The 24,790-nt window shown below is 45.1% G+C and overlaps 1 protein-coding gene across 3 annotated transcripts in view; it reads right to left on the bottom strand.

Moving 5' to 3' along the window:
- MON2 (MON2 regulator of endosome-to-Golgi trafficking) overlaps positions 1 to 4,747 on the bottom strand; it is a 208,906-nt gene extending 204,159 nt beyond the window's left edge. For 2 of the 3 annotated variants that reach the window (XM_077471965.1, XM_077471966.1), the window contains exon 1: positions 4,427 to 4,747. In XM_077471965.1, the coding sequence (XP_077328091.1) occupies positions 4,427 to 4,540 (114 nt within the window). In that variant the 5' untranslated portion in view covers positions 4,541 to 4,747. The remainder of the gene's footprint in view (positions 1 to 4,426) is intronic. The other variant, XM_077471967.1, reaches the window with a different exon arrangement.
- Between the last annotated feature and the right edge of the window lie 20,043 nt (positions 4,748 to 24,790).

The raw sequence follows: 24,790 nt of genomic DNA, 5'->3' as shown, positions 1-24,790 counted from the left end.
TTAAATACTTAGAAGGCTTTGCTCCATTTTGCTCAGCATTACCACAGCTTCCCAATTTCAAGAAGTTATGTACAGCACCCTGCTGGCCACTCCCAACACCCATGATCTGTCTACATTACATAAAGAAGTACAGAGACCCTGTGATAATGTGTGCAAAATACGGTATGTCATGAAAGTGGAAAGGTTTTATTTAACAATTTCATTAGCATACTGGCGAGGGGGCAATGCAAAAAATCTAAGCACATTAAAGGTTAGCTTTAAAGTCATTTTAAACCTCAGTCATGAAATCTGTGTTTACTCTCTCCAAAGCTCTAAGTGTAATTTCTCTCTGGTGCTTCATTCCTCTGTTATCAGCAGAGTCACTTCTGAGAAGTTTTCCTGACACATGAGATACATTTGTGTTGGGAGGAAGAGCGTAGCACACAGCTTGTCTATTCACAACACAGTTCTTCTGCTGTGTGGCAGGGAGGTGTGCCTTTTCCTCCAATCAACTTTCACAGAGTGTAACTGAAGCCTCTCCACCCCCTCCTCTGTGATACTAAAGCCCCATACACACTATCAGATTTTCTGCTGATTTTTTCCTTCAGATTTACCAAAACCATATAATATGAGGTCAAACCTTAGGCGTTTCAATGTGTATGCAATTAGGCAGGCCCTTCTACTACATGGTTTTGGTCAGGGGTCTTCAAACTACGGCCCTCCAGTTGTTCAGGAACTACAATTGCCATCATGCCTAGTCATGTCTGTGAATGTCAGAGCTTAATTACAATGCCTCATGGGATGTGTAGTTCTGCAACAGCTGGAGGGCCGTAGTTTGAGGATCCCTGGTTTTGGTAAATCTGAAGGAAAAAAAAAAAATCTGCAGAAAATATGATTGTGTGTATGGGGCTTAAAATATGCAGAAGGATTTTTAACACTTTTCAGTCATTTTGAAGGGGTGTAGAGAAGAGAGGGCTGCAGATAAACAAGTAAAACCTGTGTAGGGAGATTTGTTTCATCTCTGTGTATCATTTGAGGCTGTTCCCTTCACTGGGTATATGTGGGTATATGTGAGGGTTTACATCCACTTTAAATGCATTGCAAGTCAGTCTCCTCTGATACTTTCACTGCCCTCTATAAGGAAACTGATAAGCAGTTACTCTATAGCACAGCAATAAAACTCAGTGGTATAAATGTGGTTCACATATGTGAACTCTATGTCTATATACTGTCTGTGCTCCTACCTCCTGCAGAACTAGAGGCTCTTAACCTTTTCCTTCATTTGACCTTACTTATCATCTTGAAGTGATATCTATTTCAAAAGGACAAAGATATTTTTAAACATTTTATTGATTTTTTTTTGAAAAAAAAAAAAAAAAATATGCTACAAAAAAGAAAAAATGAACGAAAATAAATAAATATATTGTCAAAACTAGCTGAGGAGAGATGGAAGTGCAAGGAGCTTTGCTGTAGCCAACAATAGAGCCCAACTCCAACCAGAACTTTGTTTTTTTTCAGACAAAGCAGGGAAGAATTAGATCCCCGCTCAGATGATTTTTTTTTTGTTTTTTTATTGATGTCTGTGCCCCTGGGTGTAATGGTGTGGGGGTATTTTATTGGCAGACTCCGGGCCCTTTAGTACCAACTGAGCATCATTTAAACACCACGGCCTACCTGAGTATTGTTGCTGACCATGTCCATCCCTTTAGGACTACAGTGTACTCATCTTCTGATGGATACTTCCAGCAGCATAATACACCATGTCACAAAGCTCAAATCATCTCAAACTGGTTTCTTGATCATAACAATGAGGTCACTGTACTCCGATGGCACCTTTGGGATGTGGTGTAACGGGAGATTTGCATCATGGATGTAAAATGGACAAATCTACAGCAACCGTGTGATGCCATCATGTCAATATGGACCAAAATCTCGGAGGAATGGTTCCAACACCTTGTTCAATCTATGCCATGAAGAATTAAGGCAGTTCTGAAGGCAAAAGTGGGTCCAGCCCGGTACTAGCAAGGTGTTCCTAATAAACTGGCCAGTGAATGTATCTGCTTTGAATACATCACAGCAGAGCAGATTCTAACCAGGGTTATAACAGTTTGTTGCTATGACGCAGTGGGTTCTTTCCCTGCTCTCCTCAAGCACATCATCACTACATCTTCTGATGACTGCCAAGCGTAAGCTCTGGCCAAAGACCCACGTAGATATATTCCTGCTGGCAGCATGACCTAGTGGGCAGAATAGGTAGGCACCAACCCATGGCAGAGCAAGAAAAAGCCATTGATCTGCGTATTTACAGGAGAGGATATAATATAATTCACTCAGCTGAAAAGTAAACAAATAAAAAAAGAATGTCTGCTGCTCAGAACACATAGATATCTGCTGGACTGCAAGAAGAGCACATCAGATCTCCTGAATCTTGTCTGGCCATACATGGTACCATCACACTGGACAGATTAAACGAGAGGATTACGGAATTCCAGGCTGTTATGGTGTGAGGAGATAAATGGTACAGTCAAAACTCCTGGGGTCTATCACAATATTATAACAAATGACAGATGAGGGGGTCCAGGAATATAGGACACAGACACAAATCTGTCAGATCTCAACACAGAACAGACAGGGAGGCTCTAGGTCAGAGATGGCGAACCTTGGCACCCCAGATGTTTTGGAACTACATTTCCCATGATGCTCTGGCACTCTGCAGTACAGTGGAGCATCATGGGAAATGTAGTTCCAAAACATCTGGGGTGCCAAGGTTCACCATCACTGCTCTAGGTTGCTATGTTGGGATGACATGTATGACAAAGAGGTGGTTCTCTGTGAGATCTAGTGAGATCATACATGGTGCCATCACACAGGACAGAAAGGGGGGTCCAGACTGCTAGGAAGGGAGGACATATAGGACACAGACATTGCTCTGTCAGATCTCCTGAGGTCATATATCACACCAAAACATAAAACAGACAGGGGGGTTCAAGCTGCTATGAAGAGGGGCATGAATCTTTGTCAGCTCTCCACAGGTCATACATGACACAAGAACATGTAACAGATTGGAGAGTCCCGGTTGCTAGAGTATATGAAGGGGTGGTATAAAGCACACAGACATTTATCTGTCAGATCGATTGAGGTCATACATGGTGCCATCACACAGGACACAGAGGGGGTCCAGGATGCTATTAAGGGGGACATATAGGACACTGACATGGATGTCAGATCTCCTGAGGTCATAGATGATACTAGAATATAAGACACACTGGGGGGAGTCCAGGTTGATGGGGTATAATATGAAGGCGAGATGTATAGCACACTGACATGGGGATCTGTCAGATCTCCTGAGGTCATACACATTGGTAGACTCAAGGCTGCTATGATGGAGGGCGTGTATGACACAGACATGGAGATGTCAGATCTCCTGAGATCATACATAATGACAGAACATGGGACAGATTGGGGGAGACCAGGCTGCTATGATGGAGGACATGTTTGACACAGATATGGAACTGTCAGATTTCCTGAGGTCATACATGTTACCATCACACACTGGCAGCAATGATGGAGGACATGTATGACACAGACAAGGAGCTGTCAGGTCTCCTGAGGTCATACATGGTACCAGAACATGGGACACTTTGAGGGAGTCCCAGCTGCTATGATGGAGAAAATGTATGACACAGACATGATGCTGTCAGATCTTCTGAGGTCATACATGGTACCATCACACGCAGGCTGCTATGAAGGGGGAGATGTATGACAAAGACATAGATCTGTCAGAGCTCCTGAGGTCATATATGATACCAGAACATGGGACAGACTGGGGGATTCAATACATGATACCATCACACACAGGCTGCTATGATGGGGACATGTATGACACAGACATGGAGCCGTCGGATCTCCTGAGGTCATACATGGTACCAGCAAACACAGGCTACTATGATGGAGGACATAGATCTGTCAGATCTCCTGAGGTCATATATGATACCAGAACATGGGGCAGACTGGGGGAGTCAATACATGATACCATCACACACATGCTGCTATGATTGGGACATGTATGGCACAGCCATGAAGCTGTCAGATCTCCAGAGATCATACATGGTACCATCAAACACATGGGGCAGACTGGGGGAGTCAATACATGATACCATCACACACAGGCTGCTATGATTGGGACATGTATGGCACAGACATGAAGCTGTCAGATCTCCAGAGAGCATACATTGTACCATCAAACACAGGCTGCTACAGTGGAGTACATGAATGACACAGAGATGGAGCTGTCAGATCTCCTTGGTCATACATGATATCATCACACATTGATCCAGAATCCAGGTTGCTTTGATGGGTGACATGTAGTAGACTGTATACGTATACACACACACACACACACACACACACACACACACACACACACACACACACACACACACACTACCTCTTTGACAGGAGGGAACTTCTTCTTGCACTCCATGGACAGGCCCCTTAGGTCGCTCTGCATGTTCTCCAGCAGCTTCTTGATGGCCTCGGGGCTGCTGGTGTTGGAAGCCATGTCTCCGGCTCACTATGCCAGCCCGTACCCGAACACAAGTGAAACTACGAAGTGCAGCAGACAGAGAGCAGGCCTCCGCTCAGCCCTCCCGTCCTCCTATAACATGGCCCCGGCTCGGTGCAGAGCTGTCAGCCCCTCCACTCGGCCATCAGTCTGACTCCCACAATTCCCTGCTCTCCGCACTGACACGTAACAGCCGCTTCCGTAAACACAGGAGGCGAGCCGGGCCGAGCATGCGCACATTAGCCGGGTGACATGGCCAGAGAAGAGCTTCCTGTCATACGGATAGGAGAGGAATGCTTCATACGACATATACAGCCTATCACGGGAAAGAGTCTAAAACTTTGCCATCATTTTATTCCTGACTCCCTAGGGAGACGTCCCATCACTTCCTGTGACACCAGGACCAGAAATGCAGGAGTGCTTGCCCATAGCTCCCAACTGTCCCTGATTTGGAGGGGCTGACCCTGATTTGGAGCAATGTCCCTCTTTCCTTCTCATTTGTCCCTCATTTTGGTCTGATCCATATAGTTGTGTATAAAAAGCACTTTTAACCTTTAAAAAAGTGTTTCCCAGTGCTAAACACATCATCAGATTTCTAAATTGTTGTATATGTACATTTTAAAAGCCATTATAAAGGAATAGTAGTGGTAAAAAAAAAAGTCCTTGTGGATTTAACCACTTCCATACACACCCATAGTCATATGACGCCCACAGATGGGATCTCCCATCCTGGGTGGGCATCATATGATGTCCTCCCATTCCCAGCCACCTAGGGGGCACGTGTCGCTCGGGACCCGGTGCGCGTGCCCTGCGGCCGCGATGTCCGCTGGGCACGCGATTGCACGGGTACACAGCAGGACCGTGGATCTGTGTATGTAAACATGGTGTGTTCCCAGTACAGAGAAACACCAATCGGTCTCCTCCCCTTGTGAGTTCCCTCCCCCCACAGTTAGAATCACTCCTATAGGGAACATATTAACCCCTACAGCGCCCCCTGGTGTTAGCCCCTTCCCTGCCAGTCACATTTACACAGTAATCAATGCAATTTTATAGAACCTCCAGGGCCAGAGAGGGCCACAGTCTTTAACAGTTTCTAACACAAGATGTAACAGTTCCTTTGTAGTGTCTTATTTTGCTCCCCATCGTAGAATTCTCCGGAAGTAACGTTGCGGCAAAGCATTCCAAATACTTGCGCCATGCGTTCCAAAGGATTTGCGACAATGCAGACCAGTGAAACCGTCAGATAATGTCACGAAAGTGAGGGGAGGTAATCCCCTCCCCGAGCCACGGTTACCCGCTCTCTCTCCGCTCTGTCTAAAGTTAACGTCACTCGTCACTCTGTCTAAAGTTAACGTCACAATTACCTCCCCTCACTTCCGTGACATTATCTGATGGTTTCACTGAACTGCATTGTCACAAATCCTCTGGAACGCATGGCGCAAGTGTTTGGAGCGCATGCGCAATGCAAAATTTCTGTCGGCAAAGTCACTTCCGGAGCATTCTATGATGGGGAGCAAAATATGACACTACTCCTTCACATCCACTACAATCGCTTCTTGTTCTTTAGCCCACTGAGCTCCCAGTCTCTCTCACTAGCCTAGATTATTCACTGCCACTGAATCCTGTGAGATTCTCCAAACTTCACCGTAGTATATTCCTCAAGCGTCACCCCCACTTTTCTGCTGGGTCCCTAGCTTGGCACTTAAGATACTTCTCAAGCTCCACCCCACTGGCCTGCTGAGTCCCTGGTTTGACACACAAGGCTGCTCTGCAAGCATCACCTCCACTGGGTCCCTGGCTTGATACCCACTGAAGTTTCCAGATTCTTCACCATCCCCTGTTGGTGAGAATTCTGCTCCAGTACTTGCTTCAGCTACTCACTGTGGTCCCTGGTAATAAGGTGGTTGGACCCTTAGTGCCGACAGCTTCCCCTCTACCTCCGACCATGACAGGTTCTCTAGCCAACAGAACAGTCAATTCTGGCTGGACTGTAAGCTGCAAGCCTAACCCTGCGCTGCTCTCTTGCTTCTGGATAGGCCTCCAGACAGCCTAGCAGCCAGATGTACCCAGGATAGACCCAAACTCTGGCCTAGCAGCCCGGGCAGTACAACACACATTCACCCAGACAGCCATCCAGGTGGCACAGAACACTGATCACCTGACTCCACTCAAATATATAGGTTCTCCCAGCAGGCTAAGTGATTTAAGAAAACCCCTGCCCATTGGCTGGGATACCCCATATACCCATAATCTGACCTTACATTGCCCTTCTCGTATCTAATGACATCAGGTACCCAGCCACCTAGCAACAAAAGAGAGACGTGCAGCAATTACAGACTTAGAGTGAAATCAATGGATCCCAACAATGGGTCAATGTAGCTATACCTGGCAGGTAAATTTAGGAGCAACCTTGCCTAAACACCAGGGTGCTAGATCCTCACCCTGCCCACAAAAGTACATCTCAGAGTTTGCAGAAAAAATTATTTGAGCTTTCAAGCCTGGGAGTGAATGTCCTGGCAAAAATGGGGCAGGTGGGGAAAACAGGGAAAGAGTAACAATAACTGTAACATATGTGGCGTACCACAAGGAATAAACATAGTATTATACACATGAAATGGTAGATCACATATGACAAGGAAATATTAATCACTTTTATGTACAACATTAAAGGCAATGCACCACCCAAATATCTAAGATAGGCACAAGCAATAACTTTATTTCTTTCCTAACTGCCTAGCTAATATATACAGTTGTGCTCATAAGTTTACATACCCTGGCAGAATTTATGATTTCTTGGCCATTTTTCAGAGAATATGAATGATAACACAAAAACTTTTCTTTCCCTCATGGTTAGTGTTTGGCTGAAGCCATTTATTATCAATCAACTGTGTTTACTCTTTTTAAATCATAATCAGAACAGAAACCAATCAAATGAACCTGATCAAAAGTTTACATACCCCAGATTTAATACTGTGTATTGCCCCATTAATCATCAATGACAGCTTAAAGCCTTTTGTGGTATTTGTGGATGAGGCTCTTTATCTTCTTAGATGGTAAAGCTGCCCATTCCTCTTGGCAAAAAGCCTCCAGTTCCTGTAAATTCTTGTGCTGTCTTGCATGAACTGTACATTTGAGATCTCCCCAGAGTAGCTCAATGATATTGAGGTCAGGAGACTGAGATGGCCACTGTAGAACATTCCCTTTATTCTGCCATATGCAATGACAGGTCGATTTGGAATGTCCAAGTATGCCCCATGCTCAAATTCCTGGCTGGTGAATGCAAATGTTCCTCCAGTATTTTTGGATAACATACTGCATTCATCTTGCCATCAATTTTGAACAAATTTCCTGTGCCTTTGTGGCTTAGACATCCCAAAAACATTGAGTTTCACAGTAGGAATGGTGTACCTTTCATCATAGGCTACATTGACTCCTCTCCAAATGTAGGATTTATGGTTGTGGCCAAAAAGCTCAATTTTGGTCTCATCACTCCAAATGACTTTGTGCCAGAAGGTTTGAGACTTGTCTCTGTGCTGTTTGGCATATTGTAAGCAAGGATGGGAAGTGTTATCATAATGGGGATTTTAATTATCGAAACAGACTGAGCGGAGGGAACCATGCATTCGTCTAAGGCTCACCAGTTCCTAAATGTCTTGCAGGACAATTTCATGGGTCAGATGGTAGCTGCACCAACTAGGAACACTGGGTTACTAGATCTACTGATTACTAACAATACAGACATGATCATGGATGTGGAAATACGGGGCAATTTAGGAAACAGCGATCACAGTTCAATTGACTTCAGTATAAATCACACAAATAGGAAACACAGGGGGGAACACAAAGACACTGAATTTCAAAATAGCCAACTTTCCTAAACTAGGAACCTTGCTAGAAGATATAAATTGGGATAAAATCTTAGAAACAAAGAACACGGAGGAGAGATGGGTTTGCTTTAAGAGCATATTAAATAAGGGCATTAGCCAGTGCATCCCATTGGGAAATAAATTTAAAAGAGCGAACAAAAGTCCTGGGTGGCTTAACTCCAATGAAAAATGCATATAAAAGCAAAAGAGAAGGCCTTCAAAAAATACAAGGCAGAGGGATCATCATCAGCATTCAGACTTTACAAAGAATGCAACAAGATATGTAAGGGTGCAATTAGGGTGGCTAAGATAAAACACAAAAGACACATAGCGTAGGAGAGCAAAGAAAATCCCAAGAAAATATTTAAGTATATAAACATTAAAAAAGGGAGGACCGACCAAATTGGCCTCATAAAGAATGAGAAAAATGTCGTCAGCCGAGGCCAATTGATCGCTCGGCTCTCGGCTGCTGCCGCCGTCATTCTAGGTGAGGGAATCAGGAAGTGAAGCGTTGCGGATTCACTTCCCGGTTCCCTACTGCGCATGCGAGAGTCACGCAGCGCAATAGGAATTGTCTGCGCTGTCTCTGGGACCCGTGTGTGTCCCAGCAGACAGCGCGTAGGGACAGGAAGAGACATAGACTCCCGTGGGAGTCTATGCCCGGAAGTGGGTGAAAATACCTGTCTTAGACAGGTATCTGCACCCCCCTCCCCCCTGAAAGGTGGAGATTGTGACACCGGAGGGGGGAGGGTCCCGATGAGCAGAACCCCGCTTTAAACTGCGTAGAGGGTTCTTTACTGTAAGAGCAGCAAGGGTGTGGAATTCCCTTCCACAGGTAGTGGTTTTGGAGGGTGGCATCAATAGTTTAAAAAAACCATTAGATAAGCACCTGAATGACCACAACATACAGCCATATACAATGTAATACTGACATATAATCACACACATAGGATAGACTTGTAGCTTTTGTCAACCTCTCCTACTATGTAAGTGGGATACTTTGTGGCATTTGCGTAGTAATGGCTTTTTTTCTGGCGACTCTACCTTGCAGCCCATCTTTCTTCAAGTGCCTCCTTATTGTTCATCTTGAAACAGCCACACCACATGTTTTCAGAGAGTCCTATATTTCACCTGAAGTTATTTGGCTAAAATTTTTATTGATCTGATTTGGTTTCAACAGAACCCATCACTTTCCACTTCTTGATTAGAGTTTGAACACTGCTGATTGGCATTCTCAATTCCTTGGATATCTTTTATATCCCTTTCCTTTATACAGTTCAACTACCTTTTCCTGCAGATCCTTTGACAATTCTTTTGCTTTCCCCATGACTCAGAATCCAGAAACGTCAGTGCAGCACTGGATGAAAGATGCAAGGGTCTGCCAGGAGTCCAGAAAAGCATTGACCTTTTATACACACACACTAATTGCAAGCAAACAGATCACAGGTGAGGAGGGTTACCTTGAATAGCCATTCAAACCCCTTTGTGTCAACTTGTGTGCATGTTATCAGGCCAAAATCACCAGGGTATGTAAACTTTTGATCAGGGTCATTTGGGTAGTTTCTGTTGTAATTATTATTTAAAAACAGTAAACACAATTGATTAATATTAAATGGCTTCAGCCAAACACTAACAATGTGTTATTTTGTGTTATCATTCATATTCTCTGAAAAATGGCCAAGAAATCATAAATTCTGCCAGGGTATGTAAACTTATGAGCACAACTGTACAATGATAAGAAATATAAAAGAAGGTTAGTGTTGTCATCAGGTTAGATCCCTGTCTCTACTTCTCCAAGAAAGATGCACCAATACAGCAACACCTGAAAGAGAGATCAACAGCAATGCAAATGCATCCTATCCTATTGTAACATGGTGCAAAATATATATATATATATATATATATATATATATATATATATATATATATATATATATGCGATTAAACAGTTTTCAATTATCCTCAGCCGAAGACAGCATAGCAGTGTAAATACACCCTATAAAATATCTGCATTATATACATAATGAAAACAGGCCCCATTCTCAGCCGAGAATGCCACCTCCTTTCCTAATCAAATATAGATTTTATGGATAAGTTCATTATTCAAAGAAAGGTAAGAATTTGCCCCTTTGCCACAGCCTATTCTACCTAACTAACTACATACCCAGTGTCCATGATGTGTCACAGTCCATCAATTTCACTTGTGGTGGACAACCTTTCTCAGCAGTTCCCCTTCTTCTTTAGGGACAACTTCGGGGACAGGAGGCACAGCTGTATTCAGGTAACAAGCAGCCAGGCCATGGTGCAAGGGACCACACTTTGGGACATAGGTCCCCTTGCAATGACGTCCTTAATCTTTCCACATGACACCCGGGGGCGTAAGTGGCTTCTTTCCTCAACTGAAGAAACCCCAACCTGCGGAAGATCACAGGTTGCTTTTTAGTGTGGATCACCCCAACTACTTTACTCCCTGTGGGGCAGCATTCAGTCCAGCACAATCCGGGCAGTAGAGCTTTCTGGAATGTTCGCCACTAGCAACAACTTTAATTTGAGTGTGAAGTGGCTCTCAGCATAGCGTCCTTGACATCACACAACACACATTTGTAATCCACAAGGAGAGAAGAAGAAAAAAACACGGGTGCATCTTTATGGTATTCACCAATAGTACCTGGGATGAGGAAAGATCAAGGTCTCTCCCTTTGCATTCACCGTAGTGACAAAGCATTTGATGTCCTTTCGGTCTGGCCTATGGATAACTACACTGTCCAGGTTAATCTTACGGCCATAGCCCCAGGTGTGTAGCACGGAGGTATATCTTTCGGCCACCTTGGGTGACAATTTAAGAAAGTCTGACTTGAGAGGGATCCAGAGCAAACTGCGCACAGCTTCATACACCCATTGGGTTTCTTTCTACAAGATTTTCTCTTCCAGGTGAGCGGGTATGTAAGGGTATAGGTACCTTTATTCTTCTGCTACCTTCTTTATTATGATCCACTGTATCTTGGACAGCCGAGGCAGAGTCTTAAAGTGGTTGTAAACCCTTACAAACCACTTTGACCTACAGGTAAGCCTAGATTAAGGCTTACCTGTAGGTCCAAGAAATATCTCTTAAACCTATACGGTTTAGGAGATATTTGCCCGAAGACAGGCACCGCTGTCTACGGCACATGCGCCGTAGACAGCGGTGCGCAGGCACACTGAGCGCGGCATTTCCAACAACGGAGCTGCCGCGCGTGTCGGCTCCCGTGTGCATGCGCGGGAGTGACGTCATCGCGGCTCCGCCGAATGACAGTGGCAGAGCTGCGCGACCCCACCGAAAAGATGGATGCGCCGGACTATAGGGGACAACGGTGACATCGCTGGCTCCTGTGTCAGGTAAGTGACACATAATGGGCTACTATGCGATGCATAGTAGTCCATTATGCTTTGCCTTTGCAGGGAATGAAAGAGGAAGTAAACCCATCAGGGTTTACTTCCTCTTTAAGGTCTCCATTTCTGGGTAGGACCCGAGTGTCTGGAGCACGCTGAACCGATCACCCAGCAACAACATCTGGCTTATGATCAGGCTTATTTACAAGCATGGGCATAATAGGGTGAACTTTGGGAACCCATTGAGCCAAAGGATCTTCCTCAAAATATCTGGTGATACTGATCAGTGGAGCTGCATTAGCAGACAGTTTCATTTTCACATTAGCAGCAGTAGTAGAGAGAACGTCGCCCTTCTGCACATCACTCATTGGCTCCTCATCACTGTCACTCCACTTCCTAGTACAGGACAAAGTGTCCGAAAACAGTTCCGATAGCCCATCAGACGGATTGTCTGAATCCGTTATGGTACAACACTCTTCGGCCAAGATATAATTGCGCTTGGCGCTTGCATTAAAGAGGAAGTAAACCCTTATGGGTTTACTTTCTCTTTGTCTCCCTGCAAAGGTAAAGCATAATGGACTACTATGCCACAACCACTTTAACTGACACAACTGTATTATCCCCTTTAACGGTCACAGGCATCACCTCCCCTACAGGCACACTGCTTGCACTCCTCACTGGCTTACCCGGCTCTGGTACTCTTTTCCCTGGTGGTTCAAGCATTAGGGCAAGCAGTTGGGTCTGACTGCAGCATTGAGGAGCGATTGGTGCGCTGGGTCCTGGGATAGTCGCTGAGGCAAGGGTAGCCGCTTCCTGCATGACTCTTGTGATGGCTGGTGGGCTCTGAATATCACTACCACCCGGGATAGTGACATTCTTGTCTCAATCGACTTGTAGTATCCACGGAGGTTGGGGAGACAACTTCAAACAGGTGCTCTCTGCAGTGTCCACAGATGATCCACGGCCTCAACTGCATGGTCAGCTAGAACATCTCTCACAGATCAGTCCCAAGGCCTCATAGCCTCCAGTCGTATATATGGCAAGCTTACCCTTTGGTGTATACCGCTCTGGTGTCAGCCAGGACAGGTTTCGCATCGCTTGGACCGAAACAAACAAACTTTCTTATCCTCCTCTGCAGAAGGAGAACTCCTCCCCCTTTCAACTGATTGGTCCAGACACTTTATGGAAACTTTCACGCCCGCCTTCTTCAGGCTGCGGTGCGCCAAGACTGTAATTTTGGAGTCTATGTTAACCCTCACAGCGCTGGCGGGAAGTGTCAAAAAAACTGGCTTATTCTCTCCCATGAGCAATGAGACTTGTTAGTTCTTCCCCACATTGTTAGAATGCATGACAACACAGTCTATTAGAAGTATAGATGTTACTTGCCACCTTCCCACGGAGCCCGATGAAGCTGGAGCCAGTTGCTATGGGCGACTGCTGCGTGGATAACATCTTTGCCCCACATTGGGTGCCAAATGTAGCAAGGTCCCAGGCCTCCTTCAGTCTAATGAGAACCTCCAGGGCCAGAGATAGGTGACATCTTTCTGTATATGGTGGGTTGTGAGGCATGCTGGGTGTAATGCAAGTTAGAGTCATTGGGCGCCAGACACTTCTTGAATGCAAAGAGATTTTATTTCTCTTGAGCAGAACTTTGGGAGAGAGGGTTATGGTCAGGACACATTTAGGTAGTTGCAATGTTAATTGGCAGACTCCAAGACTTCTTCAGGAGGACTGCAATGCTGGGAAAGGCCTCCAGACGCCTGCATATGTAGAAATGCTGTCTCCTGTGGCAACAGTCTTTAACAGTTTCTAGCACAAGGTGTAATGCCGCGTACACACGAACTGACTTTTTGACGGACTTGGTCCGGTGGACAATCCGTTGGACATTGAAGCTGATGTCCGCCGGACTTTCAAATGAACGGACTTGGCGACACACGATCACTCCAAAAGTCCGACGGGTTCGAACGTGATGACATAGAATAAGGAAGTTCATAGCCCGTAGCCAATAGCTGCCCTAGCGTCGGTTTTAGTCCGTCAGACTAACACACAGACGACCAGATTTTTTCGACCGGACTTGAGTCCGTTGGAAAGATTTGAAGCCAGTTTTATTTGTAGGTCCGCCAGACTTTTGGGAAGAAAAAGTCCGCTGGAGCCCACACATGATCGAATTGCCAGACGGAGTCCGATCGTGTGTATGTGGCATAACAGTTCTTTCACTTATACTAAAATCACTTCTTGTAGTTCTTCAGCCCACTGATCTTGCAGTCTCTCTCACTAGACTAGATGATTCACTGCCACTGAATCCCGTGAGCCCCTCCAATCTTCATTGTACTATCTTCCTCAAGCGTCACCCCCATTTCTCTGCTGGATCCCTAGCTTGGCACTCAAGATACTTCTCAAGCTTCATCCTACTGGCCTTCTCGGTCCCTGGCTTGACACACAAGACTGCTCTGCAAGCATCACTTGGCTTGATACCCACTGGAGTTTCTAGATTCTTTACCGTCCCCGGTTGGTGAGAATTCTGCTCTGGGACTTGCTTCAGCTACTCACTGTGGTCCCTGGCAATAACATAGCTCCCAACTGTCCCTGATTTTGAGGGACTGTCCCTGATTTGGAGCAATGTGCCTTTGTCCCTCATTCCTCCTCATCTATTGCGCTGTATATAAAATGCACTTTTTATCTATCAAAAAGTGTTTTCCCGCAATAAACTTTTCATCTGATTTCTAAATTGCTGCGTTTGTAAATTCCAAAAGCCAATATAGAGGAATAGTAGTGGTAAAAAAAAGCACTTGTGGGTTTAACCAATCATTTTCTTCAATTCTCTATTAAGTGGGTGTGATCAATCGTGTTTTTTTTGTACAATTCTCCTTTAATGGGGCGTGGCAAGGGGTGTGTCCTATGCCTGGATACATTTGCTGATAGGTGTCGTGTCCCTCATTCCCATCTCAAAATGTTGGGAGGTATGCAATAAGGTGGTTGGCCCCTTAGTGGTGACAGCTTTCCCTCTACCTCCGACCACAACAGGTTTTCCAGCCGGTAGAACCATCAATTCTGGATGGACTGCAAGCTGCAATCCCAACCCTGCGCTGCTCTCTTGCTTCTGGATAGGCCATCAAACAGCCTAGCAGCCAGATGTGCCCGGGATAGGCCCAAACTCTGGCCTAGCAGCCCAGGAAGTACAACACACATCCACCCAGACAGCCATCCAGGTAGCACAGAATACTGATCACCTGACTCCAACTAAACATATAGGTTCTCCCAGTGGGCCAAGGGATTTAAGAAAACCCCTGCCCATTGCCTGGGATACCCCATATACCCATAATCTGACCTTACATTGCCCTTCTCGCCTACCCAATGCCACCGGCCAACTAGCGGCAAAGGAGAGAAGTGCAGAAATTACAGACTTATGCCCTGTACACACGGTCTGACTTTCCGACGGAAAATGTGCGATCGGATTGTGTTGTCGGAAATTCCGATCGTGTGTGGGCTCCATTGGACTTTTTCTGTAGGAATTTCCGACACACAAAGTTTGAGAGCATGATCTAAAATTTTCCGACAACAAAATCTGATCGTTTAAATTCCGATCGTGTGTAGACAATTCCGACAGACAATGTGCCACGCATGCTCAGAATAAATTACGAGACTAAAGCTATTGGCTACAAAAAAAGAGAAAACACTGCGCTACTATAATACAACAAGCATCTAGCACTCAAACAAACAAAGTTACGATAAATGTGAAACAAAAAAGTGCAGCGCTAAAAGAATGAGTGTACACAATCTAGATACAATTTGTACGCAAATGTAAACAACCTGTGTTGAATCACAAAAGGGAATCACCCTTGTTCTGAAATCAGTGTGGACAACACTATATGTAATGTATAGTCCCCAGTCAAGTATGCATACAACTTATAAGTGAAAAATGTGATATGAATAAAGTGACGTGGCATGAATCCAAAAATTTGGACAATTAATAGTGTATCAGTCTATACAAGAGTCCTCATTTAATATTTAGGCAAGGTCAACCAATTTTCTCATGGAGATCCAGGATTAAGACTGCGGGAAAACCAACGAAAAAGATCTGCTTGTCTGTGGTGATATCTGTAGACACAGCACTCAATAGAAATAGGTTGGATACCCTTACCGGAAATGTTGGACCCACCTGTCATACGACAGTGGGTCTAGAATGCGTGTAGTCCCAAAGGGATTGTGCTCCAGCTCTTAGTGGAATGGGTCCCAGCATACAATCCTCCCATAGATGTCCTCACTCTCAGGTAAAGGTTAAACGATCCAGATGGTCACCAGCTGATATTTTCCACAGTCCAGGATGGTGATATTTCCAAAATAGATGTGTCAAAACTTTAGTTTCGGATAAGAGCTCAAAAGGATAGCATGCAAACCGAAAAAAGAAAAAGAAGGGGGGCTCCGGACAGTGTAGGTCAAAATAAACCAGTTGGTTTTATTAAAATATACGCATTTGACAGAAATAAAAATAATCACTATAAAATAGAATCAATTCAAAAAAAGCAATGTGGGGTGCAAGTAATGCTGCCCGACGCGTTTTGACACAAGCAGTCATCAACAGTTTGGTCCGCCCATAAAAATGGGCGGAACAGGAAATTGGCATAAATGAGATACCAATCAATTTAACATGTGCATAGAACAATCCATTGATAAACTGACTTAAATTGGAAAATGTTATTTTTCCCTTTTTTCCCCTTTTTTCATATTTGCATTAAACTCCCATCTAATATTATCAACAGTCATGACATAGACAAAAATCAGAATGGAAAAGAAAATAATACCAGAAATTAAACCTGAAAAGTATATATAAACACTTAGATCTGCCGCCTCCGTGCCCTGTGTCCCCAACTCAAATGTTTTTGAAAGCATATTTCCGGGGTCACTCAATTTTATATAGCGGCCGACCAGAGTGTTATATAATTACTATAATAATCATTAGTGATGATAAGAAGCCCTGATGGGGGAGCATGCAACCTAATATTTTACCAGGATGAATATTGCTATTGCTAATATAGCTATTGGCTACTGGCCCTTTTATAGTCCCATCGTACATGTTCTACGTCACCGCGTTTAGAACGTTCGGATTTTCCGGCAACTTTGTGCGGGTGTGTGTATGCTAGACAAGTTTGGGTCAAAATCCGTCTGAGAAAATCAGACGGATTTTGTGGTCGGAAACTCGGACCGTGTGTACAGGGCATTACAGTGAAATCAATTGATCCCTAACATTGGTACCTATACCTGGCAGGTAAATTTAGGAGCAACCCTGCTTAAACACCACGGGCCTACATCAATGTGCACTGATAAAAGTAGGACAGGACTTATTGTTCCACAGCTCGTTGTTCCGCACTACACTATATTACAACGCACTGCAGTGCATGTAGTTGAATGAAGAGTCATTTTGTGACATTGCAATAAAATAACAATGTACTGCACCGTCCCTATACAATAAACACCAATGGGTGCACAATATAGGAGCATGACATGCACCTGCTGGTGTGAATGAGCCCCTTAGGCTATACTCACACACCCGCAAGGGTGGCCACCAGCCAGAATCTGTAGATTATCACCAGCCACTCAAAACGCTGATTATTTACACAATAATATGTACAAATTAATGGCTAGTGGAGCCAATGTTACATATGAATATAGCCTCCTACCGACCCTGGATACTGGACTCCCAAGTCTATGAAGTGAGGTGGCCGAATACACAATGTACAATAGGAAGAACTATTAAATACATCATTCAACATATGTACTTGTCTGAACCAGTAGGTCTGCATGGCCCAGAGACTTTAGAAACCTGGTGCCCAACTTTTGGATTAGAGTTCACATGCAGCCCTTTGGCACTCTTTGTGAAGGCCTTGGGGTCCCTGCAGATACTAATCTCGGCTTTCCTATTACCCTGTTGTTCCTGCAGCATGTCTGCAGTTTCTGACCATCTGTTGTATCATGTCCGCAGTCTCTGAACATCTCTCGTATCATGTCTGAAGACTCTGACCATCTCTTGTATTATGTCCACAGTCTCTGATCATCTCTTGTATCATGTCTGCAGACTCTGGCCATCTCTTGTATCATACCTGCAGTCTCTGACCATCATGTCTGCAGTTCATAACCATCTCTTGTATCAAATCTGCAGTCTCTGACCATTTCTGGAATCATGTCTGCAATTTCTAACCTTCTTTTGTATCAAATTTGCAGTCTCTGACCATCTTCTGTACCATGTTTTCAGTCTCTGACCATATTCTGCACCATGTCTGCAATCTCAGACCATATTCTGCAGTCTCTGAACAGCTCCTGTACCATGTTCACAGTCCCCAACAATCTCATATCATGTCTGCAGTCCCTGACCATTTCCTGTATTATGTCCACAGTCTCTGACAAACTCCTGTACTATGCAAAGAAGTCCCTGACCATCTTTTGTGTCATACCCGCAGTCTCTGACCATCTCTTGTATCATATCTGCAGTTTCTAACCATCTTTTGTAGCAAACATGCAGTCTCTGACCATCTACTGTACCATGTCTGCAGTCTCTGACAATCTTCTGTACCATGTCTACAGTCTCTGACCATCATCTGCAGTCTCTAACTATCTTTTGTATCATGTCCGTAGTCTCTGACCATCTCCTGTATTATATCCACAGTCTCTGAACAGCTCCTGCACCATGTTCACAGTCTCTGACAATCTCTTGTATCATGTCTGCAGTCTCAGACCATCTCTTGTATTATATCCACAGTCTCTGACCATCTCCTGTATTATATCCATAGCCTCTGACCATCTCCTGTATTATGTCCACAGTCTCTGGCCATCTCCTGTATTATGTCCTCAGTCTCTGACCCTCTCCTGTAATATATCCACAGTCTCTGACCATCTCTTGTATCATGCCCATAGTTTTTTACTACTATATTCTGTTGTGTGTCTGTCGTCTCTGACACTGAATATTCCCAGGATTTTATGTGCGACCCTTTGGTGATGTCAAGGGCTACACTTGAGGTCCACCAACAAGAAAGTTGACCACCAGTGCTTAAAAATTCCTACTGAGATGCAGGGTCCATGCTGTGCTCACACCAAGTTTAGCAGTGCTGGTATATGTCAGTTTACTTAAAAATAACAATGATAATTTTTCTGATTGACAGGGGTCTATGAAAATACACACGCACGCACACACACAAAGTAGCACATTCCTAGTACAACTAAGGAAGGACGAAACATTTCTTTTTTACTTTTAGATAGAGAGGAAAGGAGTGTGAACACCTTTTGGGTTTTTATTGTTGTTCTTAAAAATTCCCAAATTTTGAGTTGTCACCAAAACAGGAAGATTTTGAGGACCTTAGCTCTGGTGACAACCAATAATTCCCTCACTTTGGAAGGATTTTTGCTCACTTCCTGTTTGGCTTTGGGACAGGAAGGGAAGGAAAATATACCTAATGGGACACAGATGACAAAAAAATGGACAGGGGTTATAACCAACCCTTACTATATCCAAAATGAAGAAAACAGAAAATTGTGCCATACTTACTGTAATTTTCGTTTCCTGGTGACTATCCATGGCAGCATACCCATGATAAGCTCCACCTTGGCTTCTCTCTCAGGATCAGTGAATATTATAAAAGATTAGGATTAGAGCACCCCAGCATTCTCCATAACATAGAATACCAAGGGGTGGGATTGTATGCTGCCATGGATAGGCACAGTAAGTATGGCACAATTTTCTGTTTTCCTGGTGCCACCTTTTTTCACAGAAACCCACAAAAGAGAAACCAGTTGGGCACCCGGAGGTTGCCCATAGGGAGGGGACAATGTCAGGAAAGACAGGTCCGCAGTACACTTAGAAGTTCTTGCCGTATGCGTATTCGCACTAGCTCATTGGCAGATCAACGTACGTACATGTGCACTCATGCATCGTACGCCAGGCGGGCTATTTAAACTGAGCTTCTGCATAGACTCATTGCTGTTTGGTCTGCAGCTTCTGTGTGTTCTGACCTGTTACCTATGCTAACCTCTGATCTTGATCTGGCTTGCTCTCACTAACACTGTCTGCTTGATTCCCTGACCCGGCTTGTTTTGGATTCCTCTTCTGCCTGTTGCTCTGTTTATCTGTCTGAACATTACCGACCCGGCTTGCCTGACCCTGAACCTGCTCATCCAGCCTATCACGGCTCTGCTCTGCAATTCGCATCTGGTTCCTGCTCCAGCTGCGATCCCAGCCTGCCACAGTCCTGGTCTGCCTAACCACCACCAGTCTGCCTGCTGCACATCCACGGACAACCAGCCTTCCTGCTGCACATCCATCCATGGACAACCACCCATACAGACTACAAGACCTCTCAGACAATCCTACGCCACCGTGCTTCTGTGGCTGCTGTCTCACCTTCAGTGAACCACAAGCCGGTGTGGTATGAGAAGCCCTCCTCTACACATCAGGCTCACGAACCAGGTACTTGACAGCACCCCTACAAGCACCAAGATGGAAACAGCAACTGAAATCCAGTGGTGTAGAGAAGAAGGCGCCTGCCCAGATTTAAGCGTGGTGATCGAGCTCCCTGGATGGAGAGTTCTGGGCGGGAAAGCAGAAAGTTTCAGATGGGGGTCCCACAAGTTCCTGTAAAACTGAGGCAGCTGAGGAAGAGGTCCCCTCCCTGGTGCCCCTGGCCATGATCGGGCCGAAATTCCTCACAGCCCTAGGAGACTTTGTATAAAAATGCCAGAAGGGCATTCTAGTATGTTCTGGTTTTGGAAATTGGAAGCTGAGAATTTTCTCGGGGGAAACAGCCAGTACCCGCTGGAGAGGAAGAGTTTGAAGTCTGAATGGAACAGGCCATACAAGCCCTGGGTGAATGGGATATTTCTGGGAGCCACAAGAAGCAGAGAATTGCAGAGAGTTTAAGAGGGTCTGCCTCGGAAGCCATCCGCAATCTGAAGCTCAGCAAGGAAGATTATGTCGTAAAAGACTACCTGAACATTCCGCGGGATGTGTTTTGGCGCACTAAAAAGGCTTCCGACCTCATGTACCAGTTTGATACTTACCTGAATGCAGGGGAGAAGTTATCCGATTATGTGAGGCATTTGGGTAAGATGTTGTATCAAATCTTACTGAAGAAATGTTTAGATCCCCGGAAATTAGATGAGGTCCGTGCACAGCAAAATTTGTGGGATGCCCAGCCTTTGGACCCCATCAAGATGGTGGCATCTTAAAGTACCCAGATTTGATTGGGATTGTGTGCAAGAGTAGGAGGCCATGATGGAAAACAAGACGAAGAGCCAGAAGTCAGAATCAGTCGTCAGGGTCAGAGTGGCCAGTGCAGCTGGTGACAACTCTGAGCTCAAGCTTCTCAAGACCCAGGTGTCCCAGCTGATAGAGATGATGACCGCACCGTTGAATAACAAGTCTGAGGTGGGCACACTGAAGATGCATATATCCCAGATGATGGAAATAGTGAACTGGCTGGCAACAAAACTTACCGAGTTGTCCGATGAGGGTGTTACAGGGCATTACCAGCGAGAATGTCCAAGCCAACCGAGGAGCCCACGAGGAGGGTAGAAGGCTGGCAGGGACCACAGAGAAGAAATGAAGGGTACCGTAGCAGATCGCCTGCCAGATGCCAAGCCATCTCAATTACTCCAGCTAGCTCACGGTCAAGATGTGACCCAAGGATGGAGCGAAGTCCTGGGTCTTTGAGAACAACCTTACCCGATTTTGTGGAGGAACAGTGGAGAGCACCTGCAGTTGTATCAACTTATGTGGTTTCAGCAAGAAGGAATGACTACCAACCTCCAAGGTGTCACAGGAAACAGCATTTCAAGCGCCATAAGAGAAAAGAAGACTTGATAATTCCAAGGCCTCTACAAATCTTCCTGACAATTTGGTAGACCTCTTATTTGTGGTACCTTTTTTAGTCAAACAAATCTACACAAGAGCTCTTCTTGACTCAGGTCCTCAGGTTACTTTGCTGACCAGAGACTTTTATGAAAGGTATCTGTTGTATATACCACTACGGAAGTTGGAAGATATCGAGATCCAGAGTATTCATCTGGAGGATTACCCTTGTGATGACTACCTACAGATCAAGTTATCTTGTGATCCATTAAGGGTTGGACAGCTTCAGAACTTCAACACACTGGCCATTGTGTGTCCTCGGTTGCCAGGATCCACAGGAAGTTTGTTAATCGTAGGGACCAAGACAGATCTGGGGAAGTGGCTGTTAGTCCCTGTTGTCCCCGGATGTGATCACTTACCCTCCCTGCCAGCAGGAGTGCCAGAAGTGTCTCCCTCTTCCACAGTGGATGAAGACGGACCTGTAGTAGAAGTGAAAGAATCTGATCTACAGAAGGCAGAAAAGGTCAAGAAGGAAGAAGGGGCTAGGGAGCCTACCATGTCTGAACCAAGGTAACAGAGAGCAAAGAGTTATCCACCCTTCCTGTCTGGCTTATAATAGAATGACGGCCGGGAAGTGGTTCAGTTATCCTGACTGGGCGTCATATGACGTCCAGCAGGATAACAAGTCAGCAAGTGCCCATGGGGGATCGAAGGCGCGGCGATCTGTCTGTGGTGTGTCACTTGGACACACTGCATCTCCGATCATGGTAAAGAGCCTCTGATGAAGGCTCTTTACCATGTTATCAGCTGTGACCAGTCACAGCGTGAACCAGGAAGTGCCGGTAATCGGCTCTCCTTGGTTCGCGCTGACAGGGAGAGCAGATCGGCAGCTCTCCTGTCGGGGGGGGGGGGGGGGGGTGTGCACTGATAATCAGAACATTGATTATCAGTGCAGCCCCCATCAGAGGTGCCCAACTCAATGAGTGCCCACCCAAATCGCCAATCAGTGCCCATCAAAGTGCCAATCAGTGCCCATTAAAGTGCCAATCAGTAACGCCTGTCAATGCCCTTCACAGATGCCAAAAAATGTTTCACCTTAATGCATTCTATGCATTAAGGTGAAAAAACATCTGACAATGTTGGTCCCCCCCCCATTTTACTTACCTGACCCCTCGAAAGTCCCGCGCTCGTCTTCGACATCCTTTTCGCCGCTCAGCCTTGTCATGATTGGCTAGAGTGGATGGATTGAAAGCAGTGCAGCCATTGGCTTGCGCTGCTGTCAATCACATTCAATGACGCAGCTCGCTGGGGGGGCGGGCCCGAGTGAAACAGTGAGCGGCTATAGCCGCCGGCTGTATCACGGGAGCCCGTCGCAAGCACGTCTCACCATGCGAGGGAGCTCTCATGAACGTGAGAAGTACTTGCGGGGGGGGAAGCTGAGACAGCTGCTGAGGGACCCCAGAAGAGTAGGTTCGGGGCCACTCTGTACAAAATGAGCTGCACAGTGGAGGTAAGTATAACACGCAAAGCATAAACCTCCCGTAGTGGTATAGAATCTGAACAGATCAATATCTGATCTGATCAGATCTATACTAGCGTCCCCAGCAGTTTAGGGTTCCAAAAAACGCATTGTTAGCGGGATCAGCCCAGATACCTGCTAGCACCTGCGTTTTGCCCCTCTGCCCAGCCCACCCAAGTGCAGTATCGATTGATCACTGTCACTTACAAAACACTAAACACATAACTGCAGCGATCGCAGAGTCAGGCCTGATCCCTGCGATCGCTAACAGTTTTTTTGGTAGCATTTTATATTTAAATCCGGAAGGCAGTGCTTGGTTTTCGGGGTCCTGTACATGGCTTGGCTCCCAAAAGGTCCCCCACATGTGGTATCCCCGTACTCGGGAGAAGCAGCAGAATTTATTTTGGGGTGTAATTTGACTTATGCCCATAGCATGTGTGAGCAATATGACATTTAGTGACAACTTTGTGCAAAAAAAAAATAAATTGAAAAATTCCTGCAACTTGTGGCAAAATATAAAATATTTCATGGACTCAACATGCCTCTCAGTAAATAGCTTGGGGTGTCTACTTTCCAAAATGGGGTCATTTGGGGGGGTTTTGTGTTATTTTGGCATTTTATGGCCTTCGAAACTGTGATAGGTAGTGAGGAGTGAAATCAAAAATTTGCACCCTTAGAAATCCTGAAGGCAGTGATTGGTTTTCGGGGTGCCGTACGCAGCTAGACTCCCAAAAAGTCCCACCCCATGAGGAGAAATCACAGCGCCGGAGCAGCGAGACCCGGAAGTCACTCCGGGATACATGGCAGCAGCGAATATGAAGACGGAGGACCGCTTTGGGGGCTTCGTTCTCAGGTAAGTTATTCATAATGAGCTAGTATGCTATGCATACTAGCTCATTATGCCTTTGCCTTGCAGGTTGCATTTATTTTTTAAGTGCCTTTACTTCCTCTTTAAAGGGATTGTAAAGAGAATTTTTTCTCAAAATTTTCGGTCTTTTTCCATTTATATTGCAAAAAATAAAAATCGCAGAGGCAATCAAATACCATCAAAAGAAAGCTCTATTTGTGGGAAGAAAAGGACGCAAATTTCGTTTGGGTACAACATTGCATGACCGCGCAATTACCAGTTAAAGCAGTGCAGTGCGAAATTGTAAAAAGACCTCTGGTCCTTAGGGTGTTTATTGGTCCGGGGCTGAAGTGGTTAAAGAGGAGTTCCAACCATAAAATCAATGTTACAGTATTGTGAAGAAATTAACATAACCAATGACTTTTGGAAAAAAAATAAAATAAAATAGAATCACGGTGTTTGGCAACCTGTGAGGTTTCCTGCACCGCTACGTGCTTTTACTGCGCATGCGTGAGAACGGGCGGTGCATGCTGGGAATACATCAGCACCCGTATCCCGGAAGATTATGCTTGTGGGCTTCGCCTGCCCACAAGTAAGATGGGAATGCCTGAGAAAGCTGAATCAAAAAGTAATTTTTGTAAATAAAATAATAATAAATGTAGAGATAATGACAAGAGTAACCAATCTTTAATATACATTCTGCAATAGTAAGAGATCGTAAAAATCATATATGTGAGTGGAATTCCGCTTTAAGGGGGACGTGGGTGTATAACCACTTGGTGTCCATGCTATAGCCAAATGATGGTCACAG

This window comes from Lithobates pipiens, unplaced genomic scaffold (assembly GCF_037356315.1).
Source record: "Lithobates pipiens isolate NorthernLeopardFrog02 unplaced genomic scaffold, aLitPip1_a1.2 Scaffold_8, whole genome shotgun sequence".
In the NCBI taxonomy this organism is placed as follows: Eukaryota; Metazoa; Chordata; class Amphibia; order Anura; family Ranidae; genus Lithobates; species Lithobates pipiens.
This window is presented reverse-complemented; position numbering and strand designations above follow the sequence as displayed.